This window comes from Bubalus kerabau, chromosome 8, assembly GCF_029407905.1.
Source record: "Bubalus kerabau isolate K-KA32 ecotype Philippines breed swamp buffalo chromosome 8, PCC_UOA_SB_1v2, whole genome shotgun sequence".
Lineage (NCBI taxonomy): Eukaryota > Metazoa > Chordata > Mammalia > Artiodactyla > Bovidae > Bubalus > Bubalus kerabau.
In genome coordinates, this window is record NC_073631.1 from 46,465,496 (window position 1) to 46,487,664 (window position 22,169).

Genomic DNA, 22,169 nt, shown 5'->3' on the forward strand with positions numbered 1-22,169 from the left:
AGCCCAAGTTAACTTGCAAAAACATGATCATCACCCCAACTGACACTGCCTCACAACACCAGACATGTAAGCAAGGTCTCCTAAGAACAACTGATCTGAAAACCGCACGACATGAATGAAGCTATCCAGTCACCAATAGAGCTGACAAACACTTTCCAGAGAGGCCAATGAGTTGAGAGAAATACCTTTAAGCCACTTAGTTTTGAGGCTTTTTGATTTGATCTGTAGCAAAATATCTGATATAGATAGGTTACAAGCTTTCCACAAAAATCCATTTTTATTCTCAAACAGAATTCTATCATACAGTTTGACTGATATTATATCACTAACCTCGGAGTCACATCAGAAAAATGACATAACCTATAAGACAATACATAATTCCACCATATTTTCAAATTTTTCAGGCAATCTGCAGGGATATAGATGAAGATGAAAAACAGAATTATACAAGTAAAAAGAATTCCAAAACCAATGACCAAAGAACAGGATGTCTTGTGCTTGATCCATTTTGGCAGTGCTGTGTGTCTGTGTGTGTACACAGATATACACTGATACATACACCAAAAAATTTTTAAATTAACATGATTCAAGGATAAAGGCTAAACAGATATAAAAATGAAGTTCTGTGAAAACTACAGAGTAATATTACAAAGATAAACCTTATCACTATAAAGATCATAGAAATAGCCACATCTTACTTACATTGTCATCGTTTAGTGTCTACAGATATAGGGCAAATGATTTTGGCTGCTCTGATTTTAATTAAACAAATATTCAGAAAACTAGTCTGCAGAAAACAACTTCCTCAGTCTTCTAAGCTCTTAAAAAAATAAAGAATCTGGTTTGACGCAACATCAAATGAGCAGCTCAGGGAAGCTTTTCGCTAAATATTCTTTCTCATACCACGGGAATGGCTGGATCTGGAGGACTATGGGGTAAAGGCACATGGACCTTGCACAGGCAATTTCCTGCCACCCATCTAAAGCTAAAGAGGTAAAAGCAGTCCCTGTAGCTGGCGAATCACACAGATACAGGGCTAGAGACACAACTGGTAACAAAGGCTGCAACTGTATGTGGTATCCAAGAGCTCTAACAGGTAATGGCAATCAGGGTAGGTGGCTCTACAAGGACTTGAGACTCACTACATAGTCACACACGGACCTGATTAACAAGTCCCAGCAAAATATTGCATTTAACAACAGAAGTATGGTTTCGTGTTGTATATATTACACAAGTTAGGATGAAAATGCTTATCATTTAATAAATATCAAGGAATAAAAAATTAATACTTCCTAACCTTAAAAGCTATCTGAAAAGCAAATATATGTCTTGTGACATTTAAAAGATGATTGAAATAACTTGCACTGTATGGCAACAGAAAGTTTATGATACAGTGGAAACAAATTACATTGGAAGCTAAGAGGTCTATCATAAAACCTAGTACTTAGCAGACATAAAATAAATGAAAAACAAATCAATGATCTAATACCAAAGGTTTCTGGGTAGTTATTTCTTCTCTGTCCTCATTGCTAAAATTAAATGGTAATGGAGATTAAATGGGTTATTACATATAAAGTACTCAAAACAGTTCCTGGTAGTCAATAGGCAGTACTCAATAAATAGTAGACACTATTACTAGATGCCAGTCTACTAACCATTCTGAAATTTATAAAATGACAGAGCAAGTGACAAATGCTCTACAGCTCCCTTTCAGCTCTAAAAAATATTTAAATTCTAATTCTCCAACAGTAAGTAGCCCCCCCCCAACACACACACATTAAAATGTTAAATACAAGCACATTATCCAGACTTCAGTATATTATAGAATACACATCAAACATACTGAGGGGTGGGGAGGTTGGTATGTGAGGGTGTGACTGAATGTCCAGACTATCATTTAAAGTGGAAACTATAACTTGAACAGATATTAAACAAACACACAAAAAAAGATATACACTCAAAATAAGGAAAAGGGTCTTGGGTGAAGATTAAGGAGACTGTGTTCTACTTCTGGCACTGCTGCCAACCTTAAAACCTTAAACGGCTCCTATCTGTGTTTGTTTAAGTTGAGAAAGACTGGGACAGATGATCACTAAGATCTCTCTGAAACTTTCGTCACTTTTTTTCCTCTTTTCAAACCAGAATATCAATTATTACTTAGAATACTGGAAACTTAAGCACAGATAAACATGAAAATTGCTGATCTTTGGCCTAAGCAGTCTCCGATCTGAGAATGAATAATGATGCACCAGCCTTTAGATGGGCCTACATTCACTTCTAAAAGCCAGTGGACTGGATTCTGCCTCTGCTTTCTAAAATAATGTATATTCAGGAATTCTCTGGCGGTCCAATGGTTAGCATTCCAGTCTTTCACTGTTCAATCCTAGTCAGGGAACTAAAACCCCACAAGTTGCATGATGCAGCCAAAATAAATTAATTAATTTAAAATAATGTATATTCTACAATGAGAAGGGTAGGAAATAGAAATTAGCTCAATATATGCACTGATATGCTAATATTCTCACATAATCACATATTTAACTAATGATTCCTTTGTACCACAATATATTGAATACCCAACATTTATTCAGCACCTTCCATATGATGAATCCAATGCTATGCACTTTTAAAGCACTATTTCATAAAGCAAGAAGACAATTTTAAGTGATGTTCAGGCAGGAGAACTAGTATATGGACTGGAATAATAAAGAGGCAAATTCATTTCACTCCCAAAATAAATCCAAGGAAAAAAGGACAACAGAATCTTAATTATTTCACTATCTTTAAGAAAAGACAGACAAATAGAAGCTGAAATTTAAACTCTAGTGTTCACATCAAGAGAGTAATTTATTCTTAATATCTCCAAGAGGTTTCATTATATCCTTACCTTTTTTTATTGCAAACCTGTAAGAAAATGAGGATCAAAGAACATAATAAACTTGTCTAAAACATATAATTGAAAGTTAAAAAAAAAAACACAACTAATACCTCTTACCTGAGCATGAAAATTGGACATAGTCGTTGTCTCTATATCCTTCTTTCCCAATATCTCCATTTTCACTGGTGAATTGGGAAAATTAAATGAAAAGTAGTCTAAAAAATCAGGTAAATAAGTAGCTGCCCCATGAACAATACCCATTACATAGAAAGCTGCAGAGTTCTCATTTTCACTGAACACCAGATCCACAAACTCTTCTGCAAACCTCTCCATCTCCACAGGAGACAGATGGGAGAGTTCATTGCTGTAGGCATGGATAACTGATGCACCTCCGTTAGGCTGGTGCTCAATATGAATGAGCTGTTTGAACCGCAAAGTGTCCAGCCTTCTGAGGTTGTTCTGAACCCGTGGCTCCTTTAATGAGACAAATGGAAACTCACTGTTTTCTGGAATTTTGCAATCATAATTCTTGGTATCCAAACTCTTTCCACTGTAATCCTTTATGTTATCATTTAGGATACCTCTGGCTTCTTGATCTTCAACATCAGACAGCAATCCTGAGCAGATAGTTTGAATAGATTTGCTGTACATTTTTGGACGCTTCCGTTTTTCATTCTCTTTGTGTTTCTTTTTCTTTTTCTTCTTTACCTTCTTAATTTGTAAGTCTTCTACACTTGTTTTTGGTTTCTCCTTCCCACCTGTTGGGAAAAATTTTTTTTGAAACTACGCATTTTAGTTTCTTTAAATATCATGCTTCAGGAACCGTTTTATAACAAATAAGCAAAGTTTACACAAAATGAAGTTTATATCTGGGACTTGTTTTACACAGTATTGATAATCATAATTTAGTCAGGCTCTTGCCCTCTCTCCACACACACAGGCACACATACACACAGAGGAAGGCTTAAGACAGTTATGCTTACAGTGAGTAGTACCATTCTGACATGAAGTAGATGCTCAAACAGTATTTAATGAAGTAATGAAATTAATGTTTTAGAAACCATAGTCTTCAAATTTTAAATACAGAAAATCAGAAATGGAAAGCTGAACAAAAGTCAATGTGAACAATGAATGCCCTGCAGATATTTCCCATTGATATGTATCTTTTTTACTTTAAGTTCTTAAAAATTATATACAGGTGTCAAGATTTACAAATCAGCAAAGGAGAAAAACACTTGCATAGTATATAAGCAACAAACACAGAAATTCTCCTTAGCTCTTTACATACTTCGTTTTCCATAAACTATGCTTTAATCTAAAATGGGCTATTCTAGATCTACTAGAGTCTACAAAATTCCCAGTGAAAACTCAGCAAGGTATCATAAGAGATGACAAAATCAGAATAATTTCTCATGTCCTAAGTACAAATGATATCCATGTACTGGTAAAGAGAGAAATTAAAGAAAAGAAAAAGAAATGGGTCAATAATAAGTTTATATATTAATGAACCTCTGTAACCAAAGGTAAGTAGACACTAGGCTCAGAAATTTAGAAATCCAAAGAATCAAAGATTAATCTACAGTGGCTATACAGCTATAGAATTTAAGTGTACATATTAAATACAATATTATCACAGTATATTTATTTCTAGACAATAAAAAACACAGAAAAAAACAAACATCCTCACAAGAAAATACTGTGGTTCCTAAGACAAAATAAAAAAAGTTGTTAAAATGACAATTGAGAAAAACAAGCATTCACTGTTTCCATCTGTTATGTCACCTTTACAGATAACCAGTCATGAATTAAATCTTCGCAACCTGCTTCTTTATCTAAATTTTTCCATCTTCACATATCTCTAGTATTCTTTTCTGTCTCTGGTGAATGAGATGTCCTGCCTACCTTACAAAAACAAGTCCCTCCCACCAACTCCAAAACCCTTGCTTAAAGTTCTCTCCTCTTCTTTTGACCATAAAACTTCTCAAAAAGAACCACTATACCCACCAGTGTCTTATCTTTATTACATGACTATTTCTATCCTTTAAATTCTGGGTCTGTTTCCAGTCTACTCAAATTTACTATCCCAGATTGTTCAAATATCAAATCCAATGATATTCTCTCAAATCATTTTTCCTGATCTCTCCAAGGTTCTATGTAATCATCTACCCTCATCCTTGATTATTTTTAACTTCCATGACACTACTACTGCCTTAGCTTCTGATCTAAGCTTCTGTTCATCCCTTGATTCAACTGTTTTCAAGGGTTCTCAATGACTACCAAGTAAAATACAGTCTCTTCAGTCTGGAATCCAAACTCAGTGTCCTCAAGTACCCCCATGCTCTGGTCAACAACACTACTTACAATTTCTTATGAAACATACCTAATCCTACTTTATCTTTCTACTACTGGTAAAGTTATTTCCTTTCCCCAAAACATCTTTGCCTTGCCCCAGTACTCACTACTGGACTTTCTTACCCATCCTATAAAGACAACTCTTAGGTTATTTTCATTTTTCTTTGGAACTGAAATATCTTCACTCTAAATTAATAAACTGTTATTATATATTCTACATATATGAATACATATGATATAGTCATACAAAGTTATTATTTTTTTCATTCACAGGATGTCTGTATAACATATATCCTTCAGGATAATGTATGAGTGAAACAAATAACTTTAATGAATTCATAGTGAAACCCTTTTTTTCACCAATCATTGAATCCCTCCTGGCATTTCTGGCATCTAGTACATTGCTATATATGAACATTTAACAAATACAAAGATTTCTCTCACCAACAGACTACCTGACGTTTACAGGTTTATCCCCTGTTTCCAGTTCAGTCCGTTTTTCACCACATCCTAACCTTGAAACAAAAAGCATAAAAATTCTCTCAAGTTCACAGCAATTCTTAAAAATGGGAAGTTTAATGTTAATAATTAACCATCTCTTCTGAAAATTCGTAAGTATGAAATGAAGGCCAAACTGGTATCACTGTGAAAAGCAAAACTAAAAATCTGCTAACATTATTGATTGCACAAGTTTGCAAATTCATAAAATGCAAAGTGTTAATTTTCTCAAGAGTCTATATGTAAGTAAGTTTAAAATACATTAACAAATTCATACTTGCTACCCAGGTATAAATGATTAAAACATCAGATTCAGTTAATATCTTAGGAACAAAATTAGTAATAAAAAGTTAAAACAGGGAGTTAATCAAAATGAAAGATAAAAATAAGTTTATATATGTAAGTGAAATCCAAATGAGTCAAGGAAAAAAGACAGTAGTGAATTAGAAGAGAACTTAAAAAAAATAAAATCAATAATGAAAAAAAAAACTAGAATGTAAAACAGTTTAATTGTTCTAGGTATAATTAATAACTAAACTGGAAACAAATGTAAAATTGCACAATTAAATAGCTTGCCAATGCAAGCAAAATTTCATTTGAATGAAAATATAACCTTAACACCCTATTACATTTACACCTAATACATTTTTTAAAAGTTAAAATATAAAATATTCAGAATACATGTTACATTAAAATAAAACAGGTACAATAGTTCATTTCTTAGTCATAAAGATGGATGAAAACAGTTATAGTATAACAGTCAGAAACTGAGAAAGGCTAGCTAATAACAAATTAGTCAAAAGATTATTATATTGAAAATCAAATAATTAAACTTACATGACAAATTATAATTAAATACTATAGTGAGCACCATGAGCAGAAGAGAGTTAACATAAAATGCCCGAGAGTGCTATCCTTAGAAAGTCCTGCTTGCAAGGTTGGCCCTTGGTTGGCACCTGAGAACTTGTATTTGGGGAAGGTTATTACTATTCTCTGATAAAAGTGGCTCATTGTGCCTAAACTGTTTCTGCAAATAATATGGTTTACATTGAGCACCTGTTTTCCTTCTGGGAGCCTTGGATTTTGCTACAACTAGACAGGGGGTGGAAGAAGGCAATGGCACCCCACTCCAGTACTTTTGCCTGGAAAATCCTATGGACGGAGGAGCCTAGTAGGCTGCAGCCCATGGGATCGCTAAGAGTCGATTACGACTGAGCGACTTCACTTTCACTTTTCACTTTCATGCATTGGAGAAGGAAATGGCAACCCACTCCAGTGTTCTTGCCTGGAGAATCCCAGGGACAGGGGAGCCTCGTGGGCTGCCGTCTATGGGGTCACACAGAGTCGGACACGACTGAAGTGACTTAGCAGACAGGGGGTGCCTACTTGACCAGTTCCCAACAGAAACCTTAATTACTGAGTTTCTAATGAGCTTCCCTGGTAGAAACATTTCATATACGTTGTCACAATTCACTGCTGGAAGAACTAAGTGCATCCTGTGTGACTCCACTATGAGAGGACTCTTGGAAGCTTGCGCCTAGCTTCCTCCAGAAATTGCCACATGTGCCTTTTGTCCTTACTGATTGTACTTTGTATCCTCTACCATAATAAGTCATAGCCATGAGTACAAATTTATGCCCAGTCCTGTGAGTCCTCCTAGCAAATCATCAAATCTGGGGGTAGTCTTTGGGACCCCTCCCCTCCAATGGATACAGATAAAATGCATTCTTTACATGTAAAACAAATCAAACACTAGCCTTCACTAGATAGATTTTTAAGTTTTATATAATCATGCATTTCCTGTCTTGGAATGATGCATGAAATGCAATAGACACATATGTAGGAATTTTTAAATACTTAAGGCGGTAAGACTATTTTGAATATCAATGTTCTTCTCTTATAGTAAAAGGTATTTAAAGTACATATTTACTCTAAATTCATAATTCTTCAAACAGAGCCCAATACATCAGAACTGTAGTGTTTTACTAGAGGATCCTGGTAAATACCGGTAACAGAAAGAATTGCTAAGTAATTTGGACCCTCAAAAAGTATAGAAGTGTAGTTGATGGGAGACCCTCCCCTTGAAGATCCATAGACATATGAACAGTAGATCTCAAACACACATTCCCCGCCCCCTCCCCACATGCACAGATAGCCAACGGGAGAATCGGACACAGAGAGAAATGGAGATACACACACAGCCAGAAGAGACACTCTGATAGAGCCAGGAAAAAAATCACAAACACAGATAAAAAAGAAAAACCAGTATGTGTTACTAATGGCAAGTTACTTTTTAAAAATCTTTAAAAATTACAAAATCACTAGAATTCCCATTCCTAACCTTAGTATATTTTTAGTGTTAATAAAGGTTGCCAGAAACACTGGATCTGATTTCATATTTAATATGTGAAGTAATAGGGGCTTCCCTGGTGACTCAGAGGTTAAAGCATCTGCCTCCAATGCAGGAGAACCGGGTTCAATCCCTGGGTTGGGAAGATCCCCTGGAGAAGGAAATGGTAATCCACTCCAGTATTCTTGCCTGGAAAATCCCATGGATGGAGAAGCCTGGTAGGCTACAGTCCACGGGGTCACAAAGAGTCGGACATGACTATGGGAAGTAATATACATAATTTCATTATCATACACAGAAACAAAGTAGTAATTAGCTTAGCTATTTTCAGCCTGTGGTCTCTGGGAATGACTTTCCTTTTATGCACAGCAGTATTTTCACTCTTCCTTTCAAGAATTACCTACCCGTGACCTTTAGTACACTAACAATAACCTTGAATATTGGCTTCTTTTAATGCCCTTTTCACCTGCTCACCATCAAGCTCCTTGATATGCTATAATGACAAAATTTACTCTCAAAAATACTATACTGGTAACATCCATGTTCTTATACCTTTATCAATAAAGAACATAAAAATGACTGGAACATATAAGTATATTCAGAAAAAGTAATTGGTAGACATTAGAAATTTAAAAAAATGAGCTAAATAAGCTTATGTTTCAAATTTATTTGTTCCTTTAAACTGTTCCTAATAAAGCAAACTCCTATTTTATCAGTGAAAAACATTTATAAGATTTCTCCATTAATAATACCTTTCTGCTATGTATATAATCATGTATATATCTCTAGTCATACTCGATGCAGTTTTAATGAAAATCTGGAGGAAGTAAGATTGGTGTGGAGAAACAGTTAGCATCTATTTCAGATATTCAAGGGTCATCACCCACTCCATGCCTGTGTCTGCCATAAGTTGCAATGTTAGCATGATCAGAAGGAGAAACTTATAAAGAGAAGAAAAGTTAAAAACCATAAAACGGGGCACAAGGCAGTAAAGAACAGCATACTTACTCCCCCAACCTAACTGATTTTCCTGCTGCTTCAGGTCACCAATGACAAAGGATGCCTTTCCCTGATCCTAACGCTCACTTGGCAAATGGCTGGCCACACATGCAGGACAAACTGTGCTGATAATAACAACAGCTAATACTTACTCACTGCTACCATGGGACAGGCACAATCTCACAAGTTAATCATGTTTTTATTCCAGCTGGTAAACAATCCGCCTGCAGTGCAGGAAACCTGGGTTCGATCCCTGGGTTGGGAAGATCCCCTGGAGAAGGGAACGGCTACCTACTCCAGCATTCTGGCCTGGAGAATTCCATGGACTGTATAGACCGTGGGGTCACAGAGTCAGACACAACTGAGCGACTTTCACTTTCACTTTTTTTTTTACCCTCTGAGGAGAGAGAAGTTTTCTCATTGTTTTTAATCACAAGAGTTCATCTTTCGTACATGTTAACAAGAAAGATTCATATCTGTTTATTGAATATCTGTGGACTAGACACTGTACTTGGTACTTCCCCTATACTTAACGTCATTTAATCTCCACAACCCTGAAAGGTAGTAATTATTATTTACCTCCATTTCACAGGAAGTATATTTTCCTATGTCATCCCAGAGATCAATTTATTTCCAAATGTCTTTTACTCCCCTCTATCATCACTAGGTTTCAGTTTAGCTTAATTATCTCTTAGGCATTTCATTTATTTCAAAATCAAGGTTACCATTGTATATTACTAGAAAAATCTCCACTCCTTAGGTTATTTAAAATTCTGCTTGCATATGTAATTTCGAGGTTCACATATTTCACATTAATGGTATGCAAGGAATTTAGCATTCAACCCAGTCACAGGAATTTACAACACTGTACACTCAAACGAATAATAAAATGACTATGTGACTAAAGCAATTTAAAAAATAACTAAACCAATATGGTAAAGAAAAGAAAACTTTTCAAGTGTTAATCATAAGCTGCTGTACAGCACTAGTGTGATTATATTCAATTCCTGCCTCAGAGGCTTACAATCTATTTGGACAACACATATCAAACACACTGGCAAAGAAACAAGACGAAGGCCCGTGAGTGTTAACCAAGTAGTCACCAAACTTAGCTCTGTCATGTTTCTTCAGGGTCTAAAGAATTTTTTAGAAAATAAAGTTCTGACAAGTAGAAAATAAGAGCTTAGCCAAAGTGCACCAAAGAACATGTGGAAACAGGACAAAGAGTTAAATGAAATCATAGAATCTAAAAGTCTATGTACCTTAAATTATGTAATTAATTTCATCGCATCTACAGTGCTACGGACTTCTCTCCCATATGTAGACAGAAAGGCTTATGCACATGTAAATTCAATATGAAATTAATAAAAGTCAACATGTTATGATCAACAAATTGTTGACTTGATGAGGCAGTTAATGAATTTGCTAGCTATCAAGCAAGCAAATGCCATTAATTCTTCTTACCTCCTATCTGAGTGAATTTAAAACTATCTATCACAAATTCTCCCTCGAAGAGTTCATATTTATTGATAGGATCTATATTATTAACTAACCATCCATCCCCACATAATAAATAACTAAAACAGTTATTTTAGTTATTTAGTTATTTTTCTCATTTTTTTATGAGAAAAAAAATAGGAAACAAAAAGAGGATATTCTTAAGCATGCAAGAACATACAGTAAAACAGAACATCTTGTTATTTAGCTCAGAGTAAACTACTCCCTCTAAACTATGCATAGCGATTATCATCAAACACTGGTAAGATCACTGCCTCTGCCATACCTCTCTATCATGGTTAAAATTGCTTTAGTCTCTTCTTTTAGATTATCCAAATATCCATAAACTAGTAATGTAAACACGGAATTACATAACCTATTTTTAAATGATTCAAGGAACCTAATAATTACCTTTACTACTTCCAATAACTCACTAAATAAATATACTAAAGACATATTACTAAACAGATTAGAAAAGTCCACTATTAACTTTTCATATCTTGACCACAAATGTTTATTCTCAGTAAAATTCAGCACCAAGTAACATTTCTTATTTTAATCACAAAGCCAATAAGTATACTGAACAATATAACATCATACAACTGAAATCACTGAATATAAACTTACTTTTCAGTAAAATCTTTACTTCTCCATTTTCTTTCTTGATCTCATTCATTACTTTATGCTTCTTTTTTTCTCTCTCCTTTTCTTTATCTCTCTCTTTAATTTTGTCTTTGATTTTATCTAAAAGACAAAATAAATACTTCAAAACATTTTACAATTTTATTTCTTTCATGAACTACAGTGCAATTTCTCAAATTACAATACACCAAGGAAATCAGAAAGAAAAAAAGATGTAATTGTTGTTCTTTCTCTAAGTTTTTAGGAAGTATTTTTAAAATTCCTTTCATATATTAAACACTGGAATATATACATCATAAGCTGTCAAAATGTAGCATTACAAATTTTATTCTACAGATTATTCTTCACCTACTTCATTCCCAACACAACATCAGCCTAACTTCAAATCACTTAAAATAACTGGCTAACTTTAATCAGGAGAGTAAACTACAGTGGAAAAAGGGCTAGTTTTGAAGTTGGGCATATTTGTTAACATAACACTGGAAAAAAATACTCATTCTCAATGGCCTAATGTATAAAATAATGAAACTGATGATAAATTTTCATAGGTTACACCAGGGCTAAATGAAGGAAGATATAAAAAGACTACCCAGAGTCTGATATATCTATATAATATATACATATATATGTATCTATATACACATATATATGTACATATACATGTACACATATATACATGTATATGTATATGTATGTATATATATATATTTAAAAGACTAGATGTTAAGTTGCCTTACCCTTGTATCTTTTAAAAAAGACATGACTGACTTGGCTAAGTAGTGATACTATGATATTAAAATAAAGCATATAGGAATGCAAAGAATCATTGGTTCACATTCTAAAATTCAAACTTTGTGTCTGCAAAATTATTTGATGTCCTTTTAATTCTTGTTTGTTCAACCAAGCTCCTATGCACTCAGCAACAACAATGTAGAGGAGAACTTTAAAATAGTGATGAAGTCCTTGTCCTCAAAAAGCTCACTACAATTACAAAGTTATGACACAAAACTTCACACAAAACTGCAAAACATCCTGTAACAGCCAAGATTATACACCACATATGCCAATGGCATAATTCCTTCAAATCCCTTCATATTTCTCTTTCTATAAGTACTACTCTAAATTCAGGTATTAATCATCTAATGTCTATTTAGATTACTGTCTAGATCAGTTTTGTCAAATAGAAATATAAGGGTTACCACATAAGTAAATTTACATTTTTAGCAGTCACATTAGAAACAAAAGGAAAATAGTGAAATTAATTTTAATAATATATTTTTCAACAGGGAACCAATACTAAAAAACTGTTATTGAGATATTTCACATTCTTTTATTCATAATAAGATTAAAAATTCAGTCTACAGTTTAAACTTATGGCACATCTCAATACAAAGTAGCTCAACTTTAACTGTTCAATAGCTATGTGAGACTAGGGGCTACCGTACCAAACCACTCTCTGGACTACTAAAACAGATAATTCCTAAAAAACATCAAATCTATGTACTTAACAAATATTTTGAAACGTATTAATTTTAAAAACACTGATTTGAGGACTTCCCTGGTAGCTCATTGGTAAAGAATCCACTTGTCAATCCAGGAGATACAAGTTTGATCCCTCATCTGGGAAGATCCCACACGCCACGGAGCAACTAAGCCCAAGTGCCACAACTATCGAGCCTCTGCTCTGGAGTCTGGGAGTGCAACTACTGAACCCTGTGCACCCTGGAGCCCATGCTCTGCAGCAAGAGAAGCCACGGCAATTTGAAGCCTGTGCTGCAACTACAGAAAGCCCGCGCACAGCAACAAAGACCCAACACAACCAAAAATAAATAAATAAAACTATTTTTTAAAAAGAATCAATGTCTTTTCCAAGGAGTCGGCTCTTTCCATCAGGTGGCCGAAGTATTGGAGCTTCACCTTCAGCATGAGTCCTTCCAGTGAATATTCTGGGTTGATTTCCTTTAGGATTGATTGGTCTGATCTCCTTGCAGTCCAAGGGACTTTGATGAGTCTTCTCCAGCATCACAGTTTGCAAGCATCAATTCTTCAGCACTTAGCCTTCTTTATGGACCAACTCTCACATCCATTAAACGACTACTGGGAAGACCATAGCTTTGACTATGCAGACATTTGTGGGCAAAGTGATGTCTTTACTTTTTAATACACTAAGTCTGTCATAGTTTTTTTTTTCCTAAGGAGCAAGCGTCTTTTAATTTCATGGCTGCAGTCACCATCGGCTTTATTTTGGAGCCCAAGAAAATAAAGTCTGTCACTGTTTCCATTATTTTCCCATTTACTTGCCATGAAGTGACGGGACCAGATGCCATGATCTTCGTTTTTTGAATGCTGAGTTTTAAGCCAACTTTTTCACTCTCCTCTTTCACCTTCATCAAGAGGCTCCTTAGTTCCTCTTTGCTTTCTGCCATTAGGGTGGTTTCATTTGTGTATCTGAGGTTGTTGACATTTCTCCCTAAAATCTTCATTCCAGCTTGTGATTTACCCAGCCCGGTATATCACATGATATATTCTGCACATAAGTTAAATAAACAGGTTGACAGTGTACAGCCTTAACATACTCCTTTCCCAATTTTGAACCAGTCCATTGTTGCATGTCCAGTCCTAACAGTTTTCTCAGGAGACTGGTAAGTTGGTCTGGTATTCTCATCTTTTGAAGAATTTTCCAGTTTGTTGTGATCTACAGTCAAAGGCTGTAACATAGCCAATGAAACGCATGTTTTTTCTGGAATTCCCTTGCTTTTTCCATTTGATCAATGGCTGTTGGAATTTGATCTCTGATTCCTCTGCCTTGTCTAAATCCAGCTTGAAGGATCTTGAGTATTACCTTGCTAGCATGTGAAATGAGGACAATTATGCAGTAGTTCGAACATTCTATGTCATTGCCCTTCCTTAGGTTTGGAATGAAAACTAACCTTTTCCAGTTCTGATATATGCTCATATACAACTTATTCTAAAGTTCTAGAATTGATTAAACTGTTCTCATACTTCAGATTAGCTCAGTACTCTTACTTTTTGATGTTTTAAAATCCTTGAAATCGTATCACAGGCTGTCATTCAGCCATAAAATGTCAGCACAAATAGCTGGAGCCTAGAAACATATATAAGTTAATATTGCATAAGTAATCACACTTTTTTTAAATGAACTAGTTACATATCACTTAAAATCACAACTGAAGAAAACAGTTATCTGTAATGTCTCCACATTTCTTTTCCCAGTTACCCCTAAATATTTATTAACCTAAAAGTATTTTTCAATAACTATTAAACTTTTAAAAGTTTATTAAAGTATAATATACATACAGAAAATAAAGCATGTAAGTACCATAAACTGCTTAATTTTCACAAAAATAAACAGCACCCAGTACCCCTGTGTTCGCTTCAGTCTTTATGCAGTCCTGCAAAGGGTAACCACGATCCTGACTTCTAACACCAAAGAGTAAAACAACTATAGAATTTTAATGGCAAAAAAAGAATATGAGCTATAAACCTACAACAGAATATATTTTTGCAAAGTAAAATTAAACTAGTTTCACAGGAAATAAAACTGTAATATAGCATGATCCAATTTTTATACACTTTAAATATATTTTCTTACTGATTTTTTTAAGTAGTTTTCTGTTCAAAGAAAAATGGAACAGAAGGCAAAGAGATTTCTCTATGTACCTCCTGCCTCTAAATATCACAATTTTTAACAATTTATAATTAATATACACACATTCAAAAAACAGACTGAAAGATAATAATACAAATCATTTAAAGCCATTACTTTAAAGTGGCAAAAAGTTTCTAAGCTTCTGCAGCAGGAGTATATCAGTTGTGTAATACAGGAAATGGCAAGAGTGAACATTGACATTTTAGGAATCAGTGAACTAAAATGGACTGGAATGGGCAAATTTAATTCAAATGACCATTATCTCTACTACTGTGGGCAAGAATACCTTAGAAGAAATGGAGTAGCCCTCACTGTCAACAAAAGAGTCCAAAATGCAGTACTTGGGTGCAATTTCAAAAATGACAGAATGATCTCTGTTCGTTTCCAAGGCAAACCATTCAATATCACAGTAATCCAAGTCTATGCCCCAACCAGTAATGCTGAAGAAGCTGAAGTTGAAAGGTTCTATGAAGACCTACAAGACCTTCTAGGACTAACACCCAAAAAAGATGTCCTTTTCATTATAGGGGACTGGAATGCAGAAGTAGGAAGTCAAGTGATACCTGGAGTAACAGGCAAATTTGGCCTTGGAGTACAAAATGAAGCAGGGCAAAGGCAAACAGTGTTTCAAGAAAACGCACTGGTCATAGCAAACACCCTCTTCCAACAACACAAGAGAAGACTCACATGTGGACATCACCAGATGGTCAACATCGAAATCAGATTGATTATATTCTTTGCAGCTAAAGATGGAGAAGCTCTATGCAGTCAGTAAAAACAAGACCAGGAGCTGACTGTGGCTCAAATCATGAACTCCTTATTGTCAAATTCAGACTTAAATTGAAGAAAGTAGGGAAAACCACTAGACCATTCAGGTATGACCTAAATCAAAATCCTTTTGATTATATAGTGGAAGTGACAAATAGATTCAAGGGATTAGATCCGACAGACACAGTGCCTGAAGAACTATGGATGGAAGTTCATGACACTGTACAGGAGACAGTGATCAAGACCATCCCCAAGAAAAAGAAATGCAAAAAGATAATATGGTTGTCTGAGGAGGCCTTACAAATAGCTGAGAAAAGAAGAGAAGCAAAAGGCAAAGGAGAAAAGGAAAGATATACCCATTTGAATGCAGAGTTCCAAAGAATAGCAAGGAAAGATAAGAAAGCCTTCCTCAGTGATCAATGCAAAGAATAGAGGAAAACAATAGAATGGGAAAGACTGGAGATCTCTTCAAGAAAATTAAAGATACCAAGGGAATATTTCATGCAAAGATGGGCACAATAAAGGACAGAAATGGTATGGACCTAACAGAAGTAGAAGATATTAAGAAGAGGTGGCATGAATACACAGAAGAACTATACAAAAAATATCTTCATGACCCAGATAACCATGATGATCTGATCACTAACCTGGAGCCAGACATCCTGGAGTGCAAAGTCAAGTGGGCCTTAGGAAGCATCACTATGAACAAAGCTAGTGGAGGTGACAGAATTCCAGTTGAGCTATTTCAAATCCTAAAAGATGCTGCTGTGCTGCACTCAATATGCCAGCAAATTTGGAAAACTCAGCAGTGGCCACAGGTCTGGAAGAGGTCAGTTTTCATTCCAAACCTAAAGAAGGGCAATGCCAAAGAATGTTCAAACTACCGCACAATTGCACTCATCTCACATGCTAGCAAAGTAATGCTCAAAATTCTCTAAGCCACGCTTCAACAGTACGTGAAACATGAACTTCCAGATTTTCAAGCTGGATTTAGAAAAGGCAGCCGAACCAGAGACCAAATTGTCAACATCTGCTGGATCATCGAAAAAGCAAGAGAGTTCCAGAAAAACACCTATTTTGCTTTATTGATTATTCCAAAGTCTTTGACTGTGTAGATCACAATAAAATGTGGAAAATTCTGAAAGAGATGGGAATATCAGACCACCTGACCTGCCTCTTGAGAAATCTGTATACAGGTTAAGAAGCAACAGTTAGAACCAGACATGGAACAACAGCCTGTTCTCAAATTAAGGAAGGAAAACGTTAAGGCTGCATATTGTCACCCTGCTTATTTAACTTACATGCAGAGTACTTCATGTGAAATGCCAGGCTGGATGAAGCACAAGCTGGAATCAAGACTGCTGGAGAAATATGAGTAACTTCAGATACGCAGATGACACCACCCTTATGGCAGAAAGTGAAGAGGAACTAAAGAGTTTCTTGATGAAAGTGAAAGAGAGTGAAAAAACTGGCTTAAAACTCAACATTGAAAAAACTAAGATCATGGCATCTGGTCCCATCACTTCATGGTAAATAGATGGGGAAACAATGTAAACAGTAAGAGACTATTTTTTTGGGCTCCAATATCACTGCAGATGGGGACTGCAGCCATGAAATTAAAAGATGTTTGCTTCCTGGAAGAAAAGCTATGACCACCCTAGACAGCATATTAAAAAGCAGACATTACTTTGCTAACAACGGTCCATCCAGTCAAAGCTATGATTTTTCCAGTAGTCATGTATGGATGCGAGAGTTGGACTATAAAGAAAGCTGAGCGCCAAAGAACTGATGAACTGTGGGGTTGGAGAAGATTCTTGAGAGTACCTTGGACTGCAAGGAGGTCCAACCAGTCAATGCTCAAGGAAATCAGTCCTGAATATTCAGTGGAAGGACTGATGCTGAAGCTGAAGTTCTAATACTTTGGCTACCTGATGCGAAGAACTGACTCATCAGAAAAGACCCTGATTCTGGGAAAGACTGAAGGCAGGAGAAGGGGGCAAGAGGATGAGATGGTTGGATGGCACCACCGACTTGATGGACATGAGTTTGAGCAAGCTCCGGGAGTTGGTGATGGACAGGGAAGCCTGGCATGCTGCAGTCCATGGGGTTGCAAAAAGTTGTACATGACTGAGCGACTGAACTGAACTGAATACACAAAAAGGGGTCTTGAAATATGCCCTCAAGTACAGTATTAAATAGTTCAAGTAAAAGTAAGTTAAGTGTGAAGTCATTATATGAAAGACACTTATGGAAACAAAACAATGACACAGCCAAGATAGCAAGAGTGACTGACAACCTAACTGCATTTACCGCCTATCCTATACCCTCAAAACAAAGGAAACAAAAAAACAAATAAGCCTATATATACACAGTAGAAAAGCATTTTTGTGGCATAACTGTTGTCCCAACATACACATCTATCTCAGTCTCGACCTCACTCACTCTTCCAGGAATTTTTTGCTTCCTGTCAGGGCACATCCTTTTTTCAAAATCCAACTTAAAGTACATTCATTAAATTTTCTGTAGTCATATTACAGATAGTATAAAGATGCTATGTTAGGTATTTACTTGTTACAGGCAAACATGTAACAGCTATGAGAAAGTGGGAAACCCACAAGCTAAGACCCAGGTTCAAATTTAAGCTCTATGCTGCTGCTGCTGCTGCTGCTAAGTCGCTTCAGTCGTGTCCGACTCTGCGACCCCATAGACGGCAGCCCACCAGGCTCCCCCGTCCCTGGGATTCTCCAGGCAAGAACACTGGAGTGGGTTGCCATTTCCTTCTCCAATGCATGAAAGTGAAAAGTGAAAGTGAAGTCGCTCAGTCGTGTCTGACCCTCAGCGACCCCATGGACTGCAGAGCGCCAGGCTCCTCCGTCCATGGGATTTTCCAGGCAAGAGTACTGGAGTGGGGTGCCATTGCCTTCTCCGTAAGCTCTGTAACCCTGATAACTAACATACTTTCAGATCTCCAGTTTCAGCTGTAAAATGGAGTTTAGGTAAGATTAAATAGAAGTATATACAAAAACATTTTATAAAATAAATATGCCTTATAAATATAGACTATTATTATCTATCTACCCATACTACTGAGGTATAATAAACATTTCGGACCATAACAATTGAGAACTCCACTGTCTATACAATCTCAAGTCTGCTGCTACTACACAGTAATGCATTTTTATTTATAAAGGCCACTTCTAGGTCTTTTCACACACACACAAAAAAGACTCCCTGGCATCTAGTTTACTGAATAGGTTGTTCTTTAACGATCATCATTCTTAAGTTTTTATTTCTTTCCATGACCAAGAACTTGTACAGTTTTAACCTTCAGGGTTTAATCTAAGGCTTGGAAAGAATTTCTAGCTCACCTTCCCATCACAATTCTTAGAATAAAAGTAAGAATTATTCCATCATAAGAACAACAAAAGTATTTGTTTAGCAAAGTCCAATTTAACATAAGGACAAGTTGTATTTTAAAATAAAAAGGGGGGATACAGGACAAATGGAACACAGATGCTAAGAGACCCACGAAAACAATTTAAACCTAAAGAGGCCAAAGGAATAGAAGAATGAAGGAAAAAAGAAGTAATAAGTAAGTCATTATCAACTCACAACATACTATAAATTATGTATGTGGGAAAACACACATGGGCTAAAGACATTTCTCATATGGAAAAGTTAAGACATAAAAAGGAAAGCTAATGAAAATAGTTTCAAACAAAATATAAATGGGATTCGTCAAACATATGGTCAACTTATGGTTTATTCACGTAAACCATATATGCAGCAATGTATAATAACATACATTTCATTCACCCAATACATTTCTATTGAGCACTTATGTTTAAGAGGCAAAAACGAATTCTAGTGCTTGACTAAAGAACCTTAAAACTGATAAGGTTATCAGTTGATTCTTACGTTAAGCACCAGTTTGGAAATGCGTCTTTTTTTTTTTAAAGCTTTTACTGAATTTGCCACAATACTGTTTCTGTTCTACATTTTTTGGCCACAAGACATACGGGAACCCAGCTCCCCAAACAGGGATCAAACCCACACCCCCTGCATTGGAAGGTGAAGTCTCAACCACAGGACCTCTAGGGAAGTCCCCTGGAAACCAGCTCTTAAATAATAAAATAACTGTTTTCGCCTGGTTATAATAAAATTCAGTAGTCTCCACAAGTATTGATGTTGTTATAATAATGTAAGGATGAAAACACACACACACACACATATATTACATGAACTGCTCCAGTAAGAAAGCAAAACTTAGAAAAAGCACTGTGAATACCCTTAAGAAACTGATCAAATATATCAACAAGCCATTCACCTGGAATCTTCAAATTAATTCACAGATTTCCAGATAACACACGATTGCCACCTATGTTTTAACAGTTCTAATTACATTTCTATATACATCACTGCTTTCAAAAATACAATTCATTTTAACTTTCGCTGTCATATTCATACTGACTTCAAAAACAGAAGAAAAAACAGCAATTGAGAATCATTTTTATTGTTTCACCTGTCATTTATCACCCAGGGAAAAGAGGTGGCAGCTCTAACTTCTGGCAGTCACTGATGGGCTCATTCTTATTTGTTCTGTGCTAAGAAACTAGACCAGATCCACTAACACTATACTGAATAATACCGCAAGCAGGTTCTCGATCTCATGCTGTATTCTAGTTAGCTACAAACATATCTTTCTTCTTAACATCATTCCTGCTCCCACCAGTGTACATTCCTTGAGGCAGAGATGGTTCTCCCTCAATAAATGCTTGTTTGATGCTGAAAGAAGTCCTGTAATAAAGTGAGATATTACTGTTATTTTCTATAGTTTATCACGACTTTCTCTCCAGTAAGGTACTCTAGGTTGATCTTTGTTAACTCTTCCTTCTCTTTCACGGCAAGAAAGGGAATTCTTAGTCCTGAAAACCTTTCAGGATTAGTTCTTCAAATGTATATATATCCCTTTTCTAAGTGACCTGGTCATTTTTGACAAACAGTTTTAAGATTTGAAGAAGCTATTCTTCAACAACAGCAGGAATCCAAAACTTTTCTGGATTAGCCTCAATAAAGACAAATAATTTTTCCCAAAAGACAATGGGGTTATTTCTTTTTTACAAAAAGCTGCTTTTACACAAAGAACTCTTACACTTTAACACCAAGAAAGGAAAATATTATAAACAGAAAAACAAAAATCTTAAAAAGAAAATAGTAAACAGAAAAAGGTACAAAGCACATAAAACAAGCACATTTCAATGTTAATGTCCCATAAACATGAAGAAAAACTCAATTAAAATAATGTAAAATCATTTTTTTCACCTATCAAACTGACCAGTTTTATTGGGATATTCATATATCACTGAATAGTAAGTTTAAGGTGTATACAGCATAATGATTTGATTTACATGTATCACAAACTGTCCATCATCTTATATAAACACAAAATTTTTTCTTAACTAGTGCTGCTTGGCAAAGGTGAAGTAAATAGGTACTTCTGCACAATGATAATGAGTATAAACTGACAGCCTTCAGTTCAGTTGCTCAGTCGTGTCCGACTCTTTGCAACCCCATGAATCGCAGCATGCCAGGCCTCCCTGTCCATCACCAACTCCCGGAGTCCACCCAAACTCATGTCCATTGAGTCGGTGGTGCCATCCAGCCATCTCATCCTCTGTCATCCCCTTCTCCTCCTGCCCACAATCCCTCCCAGCATCAGAGTCTTTTCCAATGAGTCAACTGGAGGGCAATTTAACAACACACTGAACAAATATTAAAACCCATCATTCCTTTTATCCCACAATTCCACAACTAGGATTTAATAAAAAGAAAGCCAAGTCTGCACAAAAATGCTCATGCAAGGGTCTTCACCCCATATTATTCTTTTCCTATATTATTTTTAATAGTAAAAAACTATAAAAACATGTTTAATAATGAAAATTAGTTAAATTTGGGTATATTAAGAAATGGAAGATTATGAAGCCATTAAAAATTATGTTTGTGTGCATACATGCTAAGTCACTTTAGTCATGTGCGACTCTGCAACTCCACGGACTGTAGCCCACCAGGCTCCTCTGTCCATGGGATTCTCCAGGTAAAAACACTGGAGTGGGTTGCCATGCCCTCCTCCAGGGAGTCTTGCCAAGCCAAGGACTGAACTCATGTCTCTTATATCTCCTGCATTGCCAAGTGTGTTCTTTACCACCAGCGCCACCTGGGAAGCGCCCCCAAAATCATATTTACATAATAGTTAACTTCACAGGCAAATTTTCAAGATACGTTAGAGGAAAACTGCAAGTTGATATATATGTGTAAACCTATAAAAGAATCCCAAGTTTGACATATAATATATACTGTGTGTATATATATATGTAAACACACACAGTTATGTGTATATATCTGTATATGTATGTATGTATTCACACAAATACAAACATAAAGGATCTTAAAACAAGAGAAATTGTTTCTAAGTTTATATAAGAAAGAGTTTGATTTCCCAGTTCTCTTAACCTCAC

General features: G+C 35.7%; 1 protein-coding gene across 3 annotated transcripts in view; it reads right to left on the reverse strand.

Moving 5' to 3' along the window:
• The window catches only part of RSBN1L (round spermatid basic protein 1 like), an 85,132-nt gene that overhangs the window by 33,090 nt on the left and 29,873 nt on the right, over positions 1-22,169 (reverse strand). Inside the window, exons 2-4 of one of the 3 annotated variants that reach the window (XM_055590151.1) lie at positions 11,202-11,318; positions 2,996-3,636; positions 2,888-2,904 (exon numbers count right to left, since the gene is read on the reverse strand). In XM_055590151.1, coding sequence (XP_055446126.1) covers positions 2,888-2,904; positions 2,996-3,636; positions 11,202-11,318 — 775 coding nt within the window. The remainder of the gene's footprint in view (positions 1-2,887; positions 2,905-2,995; positions 3,637-11,201; positions 11,319-22,169) is intronic. The other 2 variants (XM_055590149.1, XM_055590150.1) reach the window with 2 other exon arrangements.